Below are 10,896 nucleotides of genomic sequence, written 5' to 3' on the forward strand. Positions count from 1 at the left end.
AAAGCCAAATGTGATTAATAAGAATTTCGCCCTCCCTGAATGATAACAATAAAAGCCTCCACAATTCACACACACACAAATGCATTAAACACACACAATCACTGACAGCACGGGAATTCCATAATACATTGATAATGAGGAACCAAGCTGCAGGGAATTATGAGAACTTCTACAACTCCAGCGATGAGTCATTTTGCACCTCCGAGAGGGAAAAAAGCTCATTCCTCTCCTCGCTGTTTTCTCCAGTTTCGTGTAAATCTGCTGACAGTAAAAGTGTCGCCACCACGCTCTTGTGACAATGACGATGACTCAGGCTCACGAAATCTCCCCTGGCTCCTCTACATCCTCCAGATCAAAGCGCTGCGCTGTACTTTCATTGCTTCCTCTGTAGCAGGAAAGGCCTTTTCCTGTTGTCTGGCCCAGCGAGGGAAAGTTCCTTAATGACCAGCATTACTATGTCTGTCGGCACCCTCCACTGAGCCACTCGGAGAAGTGACACGGCTTTCAGAAAAAAGTCTTTGCACAGGCAGCCAGAGGAAGTCGTGTCTGTGAATGCCATTCTGTCTTCCGCCGTCCAACTTGTGCTCTAATAAAGTCAGCGATGAGGGTTTGGGATTAGGTTCTGGTTTTGGATGCCGCTCTATTTATTTGGACAGATTTTTGATACTCAACCGTAGGATTTTGTCCTGGTTGTTTGAGGTTTTCCTGCTCATGACTGTGGTCTGGGTGCCCCACCGTGTCCCGCTGACGTCATCCCCAAACCTCAGGCACAGTGGTGCAGTGATGTGAGCATGCAAAACAGAACGGGACACAAAACAATTTCCTCACAGAAAAATGCTGGGCTGTTCCCTCTAAATGGAACATATGCACACACATCAGCTCTACACGCATACAGACACACATACATGCGCAGACACTGAGACACAATACACACTCTCACAGACACACACACACACACTGTTCTAAGTAGCTCCCAGTGCTGTTCCATTATTGAGCAGCCATGATGTAACTGGCAGCACACTTTTTGGCACGTAACGTCTATTCATAGACAGAGGAGGTGCAGGAAAACGTCCCACACTCCCCATGCTGCCTCATTTTTGCTCTTCCTCTATGAGGAAAGACGTCTCTCTGCATCTCCGCCCCCCAACTTTTATGTCTCTCTTGTCTGTCTCCTCTTTCACTCCTTTCTCCTCTTTCTTTCCCGTATGCATTTATGGCCCTCCTTCTATTTCCTCCCTCTCCGTCCCTCTGACTCCACCTGTCTGCTTCCTGAGCATCTCTTCAGCCACCTCTCTTCCACCATCCCTACTCTCCTGGGTGCTCTGCTTCACTGCAGCCGGCTGCCCAAATCCTCTTTCTCTTCACCCCACTGCTCACACTCCATCACCTCTCTCTAAAATAACTCACCCTCACCCATTCATCTCTCCTATGAATGGTGAGGGAGTTGCAGGATGTCCTTAAGGGTGTCTAAGGCTAAAGATGAGGTAGGGAAGCCTTCTCTTAGGTAACAGCGGGACAAGGTGTACACCTGTGGAGGTATCAGATGCGTGACTAAGAGTGCCATGGGAAAGCGAGGCGCATGTGTTGGCGTAGGAAAAGCTGCTGGTGTCATTTTTCAGTCATGAGAGTATATGTGTTTGCATTTTTCTTCTGTTCAGGTACTGAGGACACCCGTCTGAATAATGCCTGTAACAGCGATCCAGTGTGTCCTCCTAAGTGCCGCTGTGAGTCCAATGTCGTGGACTGCTCCAACCTGAAGCTCACTAAGGTCCCTGAGCACATCCCTGCATCCACCACCGAACTGTAAGGAATCATGACAAAAGTCTTTTCTACACTGTTTGCAGGGAAACACAAAAAAAGAACTAAGACTAGGAAACACTTTAAACTCAATGTAAAGTTTTGTTTCTATGATTTAACTTTTGAATCTTGTTCTTTGTAGCCGCCTTAACAACAATGAGATTACAACCCTGGAGGCAACCGGCGTTTTTAAGAACCTTTCCCAGCTGAAGAAAATGTAACTCACTTTACTTTTTAACATTATCCCTCAACAGTCATCCTCTATAGAGTGTTGAATTAAATCCTCTGATGTGCTTTTTCTCCCCAACAGTAACCTGAGCAACAACAAGATCACAGAGATTGAGGATGGCGCATTTGAAGGTGCATCATCCGTCAACGAGCTTCACCTCACGGCCAATCAGATCGACTCGGTTCGAAGCGGGATGTTCCGTGGCCTTGAGGGACTTCGCATGCTGTGAGCTGCACACTTGCGCATGTGGATATTTCTAAAATGTTAGATTTTTTTTCTCCAATTTTGAACGTGGTGTCACTTTCTTTCCTTTTTAGGATGCTGAGGAACAACAAGATCAGCTGCGTCCACAATGACAGCTTCACAGGGCTTCACAACGTCCGTTTGCTGTCCCTGTATGACAACCAGCTGACCACAATCACCCCAGGAGCCTTCGACACTCTGCAGACTCTCTCCACTCTGTAAGATCCTGCTCACACACACACACACTCACACACACACACACACACACACACCTCAATCTTTCACCTTAAGTTTCATTGCTTTTACAACCTCTTTTGTGCTCATTTTCTCTCAGCAACCTCCTGGCCAACGCTTTCAACTGCGACTGTCGGCTGGCCTGGCTCGGAGACTGGCTGAGGAGCAGGAAGATTGTGACGGGCAACCCTCGCTGCCAGCGTCCGGCCTTCCTGAAGGAGATCCCTTTGCAGGATGTGGCTCTGCCCGACTTCCGCTGTGAGGAGGGTAGGTTCCACCACAACTGTAGTTTTGTTGCATCTTCTCCACTTTGAATGAAGCCATTTGTCTCCTTGAAAGGAGATAAACATCTTCAATATAGTAGATAACCCTGACAATGTGTGAAACTAACCTGTCTGGTTGTGACTGATGAAGATTTTAACTTTGCACTCTGCTCCACAATCCGTTATGAGCAAGAGCTGCTTAAAGTGTCTGAGATCACCTTAAATAATGACCGCTATTGTGTGAGTTTTTTGTTTACTGAATAGATTGCTATTCAGCAGTTCCTAAGCTGCTGGTCGATGCCGGGCTGAGTGGAGCTATTGAGCTGTTTGCCTTATTGACCAGTCAGCCTATTTGCACCTGAATGACTGCTAGACTTGTCTTCAGGCCTCGGGCAGCTTCCATTCTTTGCTCTTGCTGGTCGATATTACATTAGCGAGGCTCCTCTCCCCTCTCCCTCTCTGTCCTGTTTTACTATTCACATTTTTCATTTCCTCTTTCTTCATTGTCTCGATGCCTCACCAGCTTGAAGGATTGGGATGTTTTGGCACTGTCTTGCCTTTAGGTTTGCTTTGTCTTCCATCTCTTTCTACAGGTTTTTTTTTTTTTACTTACACATCATTTTTACTAGAGACAACAGCTCTTCTTTTGGCTTGTCTCCATCTCTTTCGTACCCTCCTGGCCATTCAATATCTCACTTCCCCCTACCTTTTCTTATTTTTTTTTCCCAGGCCAAGAGGAGTCAAGCTGTGTGCCCAGACCCCAGTGTCCCAGTGAATGTACTTGCCTGGAGACTGTGGTGCGCTGCAGTAACAAGCACCTCCACACCCTGCCTAAAGGCATCCCCAGAAATGTGACTGAATTGTGAGTACCTTGGCATCAATTGTATTTATATTCATGGACTTGACCGGTTTTGTCTTGATTATAAACCAACGGAGATCTTATAAAAAAGTAAAGAGGCGTTTATGAGGCTCAGCACAAGATGAGAGTTTGCGAAAACAGCAGAGGCGAAGAAAGCAGATCTCATCATTTGGAGACGAGGAAAGGAGTCAATAAACCCTGTAGTTATTCTCTCAGACATTCTTCTTCTGTGTTCCTTGCAGCCTTCAGGGCTAACACTGATGTCACTCTCACACTCAGAGCCAAGGATCAGTGTGTGTGTGTGTGCGTGAGTGTGTGTGTGCATATTTGTGTGAGGGCCAAAAGCCTGTCCACAGGAGCATAGGGGAGCAACAGGACATTTTAATGAGCAGTTTTCAATGGAAAGGGGAGGGAATGGAATAGGTCTGGAACTTTCCAATACTGCTTCAAGTGGTTCTGACTAACTCAGCTGCACACACACACATACACACAGATGCACACACACGCTGTGCAAGCCTTAAGGCCTGTCATTGTCCCAGCAGGTGTGACCAGGTGTACCCCTCTGTTCTGGGCTTTCATCTAGTCATCTGGAGAGTTTGCTACTCCATCATTATCCCAAGTGTCCTCTGCACCATCATTACCTATCATTACCTCTGAACCCAAAGGCCTCCTAACTAACCACCGGCCCCCCACCGCCACCCCCTGCCCTCCCCACCCCGTGTACAGTCAACAACAATAGCTTCAAGGCCTGAAGCTCTGCCCAGAGGCACTGGGCCCTAAATCAGCCATTGATCAAAGTGACGGACCATTGGTAGCACTTTGTGTCCGCAGTCAGCAGGGTGGTTGCATTCCTGCGGGCCTGATGTTAATTGTGATGGCTCATACATAGTTAGTGCATTGTCACACATATGCACATGAAACACACACACACACATACACACAACTGTTACTTAAAAAAAAAAAGGTGCTGGGTCACATTTAGCACTTGCTTCTCCCAGTTCAACAGTCCCAGTAGACATTAAATGTAAGCAAGTATGTGTCTGGAATAGCCTGTACACAGGATGCTTACTAAGCCTGACTTCTAAGCATGAGACACTGAAAGACAAAACATTCCACCGTTTCAAGCAACATGAGACTAAATTGGCTGCAGCAGCGTGGGAAAAAGTGATGTCCTGCAAAAACAGTCTGCAGGTCCTAACCTAACCAATCCACAGAGTCAAACTAATCTGCTGACAAAAAGCAGAAAATAAAAATATCCAAATGTATAATTTAATCAACTTGCACCAGCTAAAACACCTCATTAATTTAAGATATTAATGTATTAATAATTCAATTCAGCAACCTCTAATTAAGTAGCTTGGATATCTGTAAAACACATGCTTTGACTTGTGTTCAACTGAGCAGCAGCTGAGTTACTGTCATCTGCAGAGGAAGCAAATCGCTCAGTAAAAAATATGGCTGAGCAAATAACAACTGCAGATCAATTCAGTGACACTAAAACAACTTCATGAAATTTGATTTTCTTACAATAAAAAAAACATTCAGTGATTTAAAAAATAGACTACAGAGCTGTAAGGGAAATCTTAGACGGTACATACATTTAAAAATGTGTAGACAAGGTCGACTGCTGGAGCTCTCGATCACATCACACAATCCTCCTCAGCTGCAAGCTTAGGTTTGCAAGTGCAAGAATTAGCTTATCCAAACAGAAACGTCGAGTGCAGATGTTATACACTGAGCTAATGCAGTCTGATACACCAGTCGTGCAGTAAATCTTAGGTTCTAATCTTCTGGTTTTGTTTAAACTAATTTAGAGAGCTGTTGAATCCCCTGTGGGGGCATTGCAGGACTGTTGGATTAGATTGCATTAGTTTTCATTAGGTGCACTAAATAAACTGGCGACTGAGTGTGTGTAATTTTATGGCGGTATTATGTTTTGAAGACTGTTTCAGGATAAATGTCTCGGACTGAATGGATCGCTTTGTGTCTCTTTGTTCAGGTATCTGGATGGAAACCAGTTCAGTGTTGTGCCAAAGGAACTGTCTACCTTCAAATACCTACAGCTGGTGTAAGTGTTTGTTCATCTGCTTCCTCCGTCACTCTGTGCAGATCAGTATAGTGAACAATTTTTTAATTTTCCTTCCAGAGACCTGAGCAACAACAAGATCAACTCTCTGACCAACTCATCCTTTGCGAACATGAGCCAACTTACCACTCTGTAAGTCCTGACCAGCCTCAGCTGTCAGACCAGAGACCTACTATTTCATTCTAGTGCTGACAGTAGAATGGAAACAGATGAATTTTATATACATGCATATGTAATTATTTTTACATTGCAGAATCCTGAGCTACAACTCCCTGCGCTGCATCCCCAAAATGGCTTTCAGTGGACTGCACTCCCTTAGACTGCTGTGAGTTTATTTTTGTATTTTAAATGCGTCCTTTCCTGTACATATATAAAAGTGTGTTCTCCTTATTATGTTGGTCTAGGGTTAAGTCTTAAAATCCTATTTTTAATCTATAATGTATCTTGCCAGTTGGTATGAGAGAGTTTCAGTTTTTTTCTCATGCAAACCAAACGTTTGAAATGTTTCTTTGTTGTCACATAATTTCAAGACGATGCTCAAAACAGAAACTTCACTGAAAACAACTGAAGTTATTTTGAAAGAGGAGTTCTAAAACAAGATAGGACTCACTTTCAGGCTAAATGAGTTATTAGGGAAGATATTTTTGCAGCTTGCACTGACTACAGAGGTGGTGCAGCAGATGCTGAGAATCTTTGATTGACTCCAGAGTACAGAAACACAGTCTAAACAGTTATGACAGCTTATGAATCCACACACACACATACACACACACACAAGCTCCGACCTATTTTCTCTGTTGAAATGGCAGCCGTGGGGGCAGCAGCAGTGTTGTTCCAGCTCCTGCTCCTAACCGCACCTCTTCTTCAGACATCTGCCCAGTCGGCTTGTTCACCTCTAAGCGCCCCGAGCTCATCGCTGCCTCACCATGAGGGCCAAACACGCGCCCCCACAACCCCACTGTACAAAATCACTCTGACACTGATTACCGGAGAATGTTTGCCCCGCTAACCGTAATGGTTTCGACTGTGCCTTGGGGCTTTTATGAAGTTATGAAGTCTTTTGATTGTGCACTCTCAGTGACCATGGGCTCCCCTGTGGGTGCATTGGTCTGCTAAATAACTGAGATGTAGAATGTAAATGCATTCGACAGATAGATGACGAAATCAAACCAACCTTTGGAATTGCATCCAAAGATAGAACAGCTGGATGCCTCGCACTTTAACTCAAATGTACAGTTTAATTCTGCGAGGGAGAAACTGAGACCAGGCCCGGCAGCGCTCCTTATGAGATTATGTATGCATCTGTGTGTCTATGTGTATGTGTGGATGCAGAGTCTACATGTTTGTCATCTACTGGCTTGGTGCCCGTTACTATGTGTGTGGGAGTAGACTTATCAGCCTTCCATGTGTTTTCATAGCGGGCACACTTTTTATTACTGACAACAAAGCTTCAACAAAGCCTCTTTTTACGGCGGGATTCAACTAAAACCCCCGATCATTACGAGACACAAAGCGTAAGAGCCCTTTTAGCGTGGAATGAGAGTGAAGCTCGGCCATCATTAGCTGATGCCGCCCTGCTAGCCCAGGCACGTCGCTTTGATCTCTAATGAAGCTGCGTCCGTTATTTCTGCTCTTACTCACTCACGCCACCTTCACTTCTAAAATATTCCCTGTGCAAGTGTGCTAGACGCCATGTGAGGCCCTCCCCCAGTGCCACCGGCCCCACACACACCATCCAGACCCAGAACTATATACAAGCTGAGACATACACACACACACACGTATGCACAGACTGTCTGGACTACCTTATTGTCTCAGTCAGACGGGAGTCCAAATGAAGCAGAAAACTTTGATGTCTTTACTGCTGGTGTGATCAATCGTAAGCCTCCCATTAAATGTCAATTGGAGCCATGGTGTTTTTTTCTTTTACTACGCGCGGCTATGGGGGTGCAACAAAATCTGAAGCGACAATGAGCTCCATTTAATAGTTTCAACTTTAAGACTCCACAAAGGGTTCAAAGTTCAAAGTTGGAAGCTTCATCGAAACCACAATGAGATGCCAAAGACGGCTACAAACGTGACACACTTGTGTACACACACACACACGCACACACACACACACTGAGGTGCCAAAGCCTTTATAAAGCTGCACCTTTGGCTTTACACAGCTGTAAAGAGGAGAAGAATCATTAACGCTCAGTTCTTCAAACAGACCAGAGGTCTGAGCCTGGCATGGATGTGGTGTGATTGTAAGTGGTGTGGTGTAAGTGCGCACATGCATGTGTGTGATGGTTGTGGTTTGAGCTGCGGATTAATAAGCTGCTAATTGGCCTGCTGGGTATTAGGTGTGAGGTGAGTGAGCTGAGACAGCGCCAGGGCGTGGCCCGGAGAGGGTTTGAGTGGCAACCTGTGAGAACAGAGTGTGATAAAGGGAAAAAAATGAACCAAAAAAGAAAGTAAAGCCTGCAACAGTGCCATGAGTGCAAAGCTAAAGCAAAAACATGCAGCTCAGAGGACTCACACAATCAGAAAACAGTGATAACTGGTTGCAGGTGAACAAGTCTGCGTGAGAAGTTTGAGCCAGTTCCGTTGGGCAGCCTGTGTGCATACAGCCATGATCCATCATTTTGTCAATCAATTACATTCTGAGAATTGTGCCAAGCTAGAGATAAGTTGACACGGGACTGACAGAATGATATACAGCCGTAGAAAGGAAAAGTAAAAAGACACAGAGAGAATGTTAGCAGGAGAGCAGATCAGGTTTCCTCCTGGAGACTCCCTGGCTCCTTTTTCCCATGAGATCTCAGTCTGGCTGGCACACTGCTGCTGGCTTCACGCCCTCACTATGCCCCGACTACCACAACCCACCTACTTGCTCGACGCTAATAAGCATTCTCTACGGCACACAGGCCAATTACCGCGCTGTCTCATACTGGTTACATCGTATATTCTCCCTCTAGTACTCCTTGCACCGAACAACTTCCCTCCCTGTGTCCTTTCCTCTGACTCTTTCAGCAGCTTAGCGGTAATTGAAAGATCAAACAGTGAAGGAAGTTGGGTTTCAAAGTCTGTTTACACATCAGTTCTTCTCATCCAGGCACAGAGAGCAGATGTGTCATATATTGTTGCTGCGGACTGAGCTGCGGTAACATTAGCTCGCGGTCAGCTGAGGGTTTGAGGTGGTAATGACCTGGCGGATTACAGCAGCCATCAATCATCTAGCCATTAAGCCATGTAGGCTTGTCACCCCAGATAGTAGTCAGAGAACAACAAGAAGTACAACAGTAGATATCAAATAGTGTATGTGCGCACAAGACTCAATATAAATTCAAGTGCCTAAATATGCAAGCACATAAATATACATGTTTTTTCTGCTTGCACACATTTACATTAATGTTCTTCACTGTCCTACATGTGGTGCAACCCCGTTACCCCCCTCGCTCTGTACCCTCGTCGGCCCTGCCAGCCAGACGCACAAAGAAATTTGACACCAGTCTTTTCCAGACTTACAGAGCCTCATATCTTTGCCAGCTTCACAAGGCTCTACCAGAAATACAAACCACCTACCACTCTTTGAGAATGCCAACACAACACTGAAATATTCCTCAACATTTTTCCGGGTATTTCTGGTCTCAGTTGTCGGAAAACAAAGTATAGAAGTAGCACAGATAGTTATTTTCTTAATTGTTTAGTCTGTTTGTCTAAAAATGCAGATCACAGTTTCCCAAGAGGACTTTTTTTTTTAAGTTTAAGAAGAAGAAGAGCCGTAAATCCTCGCACTTGCAAAGCTGGAAATACCAAATGTTTTTGTTTTTGTTGATTTGAAATGTGACATGTGCCAGTTATTTTTTGCCAATTTACTAATCAGTGAATTGTCTAATCATGACAGCACAAGATCTCACTTTTTCTCCTCTTTGATAAAATATGTTCTTTGTCATCTTCTTCCCCCATCACCCCCTCAGGTCTCTCCATGGCAATGAAATCTCCGAGCTCCCTGACGGCATCTTCAACGACGTGGCCTCGCTTTCTCATTTGTAAGTAGTGACACTACTACTGAGTTTGTGAAGTGCACACCCACATGTAGACACACACAGTCGCAGGTACAGAGGGTGTCTGGTCAGCGTGGCTCACAGTGGCCTGCCTGTTGTCCTCTTCGGTCGGCTCCGCGTGAGCCGAGCCCTCCCTTAATCAGCTGCAGTCCTGCGGTTGAAGCAACACACAGACCCCTCTACTGTCTCATCCCCCCCTGTGACATCTCTGAAACGCACACATTCACTAACAAGCACACACACAGATTCTCCACGGTCTGCGGACTTTAGTGTTTGTTTATTTATGTCTGTAATTTTGTGTGGTGTGCAGCCGTCGTGTGGTTGCGCGCGGACTTGTGAGCATGTGTTAAAAAAAAAAAACTACACACACTGTGTCTTTGCAGTGTGCCCCCTGTCATCCCGCCTAGATATTTACATCATCCCCTTGACAGCCACTGATCAATAGACCTATCAGTGTCAGAGCCGGAGAGGACGAAGGGGAGGACAGAGGGAACTAAACAAAGACATTGTGTGGAGAGCAGGACAGGAGTCAAGGCTGCATGAAAACTGGGTGAAGGGAGGGATGGAGGGGAGCCATTGATTCACAGTCACAGTCAAGTGGCTTTCATGTTAGCAGATGTCAGGTGTCGGCTATTGGCCCGGCCTGAAAGATGAGCCTGTGTTCCGCCGTAATGGAACAGCATCGATTCAGGAGTGTTTGTGCATCCAGCGGGAGGACAGAGCGGCATTGATTCACGACCACCATGACGGAAGCGGTTAAGAGTGCCTTGTGTTCACACCATTGCCTATAATTGAGAAGCCCTCCTCTAGATGATGTATGGCACAAAGTGGCATTGAGTGTTAAACTTTTAAGCCGCTTTATTCTCAGAGACGCGGTGATTTATTTGTGTAGTACACCAAGTTGAGTTTGGTGTACTTTTTCTTTTATGTAAGGATGTAGAGACACCTGCTGGCGATAGAGCGTACTACATCACAGGACTTGATCGTAGCAGCCATCCTGTGTCACCGAATCACTGATTGGTTTATTAGGGTGCGAGGACCCTATTGGAACTGCTCGGATTATTATTATTATTCGTGCCAAAGACACGCGTTTTTGAGGCCCTAAACATACTCGAAAACTCACCAAAATTGCCATG

At 45.5% G+C, this 10,896-nt stretch overlaps 1 protein-coding gene across 1 annotated transcript in view; it reads left to right on the plus strand.

The window, feature by feature from the left end:
- slit1a (slit homolog 1a (Drosophila)) overlaps window positions 1–9,758 on the plus strand; it is a 79,817-nt gene extending 70,059 nt beyond the window's left edge. The window contains exons 16-25 of the mRNA XM_008282420.1: window positions 1,659–1,803; window positions 1,940–2,014; window positions 2,108–2,251; window positions 2,344–2,487; window positions 2,604–2,770; window positions 3,496–3,628; window positions 5,625–5,693; window positions 5,772–5,843; window positions 5,965–6,036; window positions 9,674–9,758. Coding sequence (XP_008280642.1) covers window positions 1,659–1,803; window positions 1,940–2,014; window positions 2,108–2,251; window positions 2,344–2,487; window positions 2,604–2,770; window positions 3,496–3,628; window positions 5,625–5,693; window positions 5,772–5,843; window positions 5,965–6,036; window positions 9,674–9,749 — 1,097 coding nt within the window. The 3' untranslated portion in view covers window positions 9,750–9,758. The remainder of the gene's footprint in view (window positions 1–1,658; window positions 1,804–1,939; window positions 2,015–2,107; window positions 2,252–2,343; window positions 2,488–2,603; window positions 2,771–3,495; window positions 3,629–5,624; window positions 5,694–5,771; window positions 5,844–5,964; window positions 6,037–9,673) is intronic.
- Window positions 9,759–10,896: the final 1,138 nt, after the last annotated feature.

Source organism: Stegastes partitus, unplaced genomic scaffold (genome assembly GCF_000690725.1).
Source record: "Stegastes partitus isolate 25-593 unplaced genomic scaffold, Stegastes_partitus-1.0.2 Scaffold270, whole genome shotgun sequence".
Lineage (NCBI taxonomy): Eukaryota > Metazoa > Chordata > Actinopteri > Pomacentridae > Stegastes > Stegastes partitus.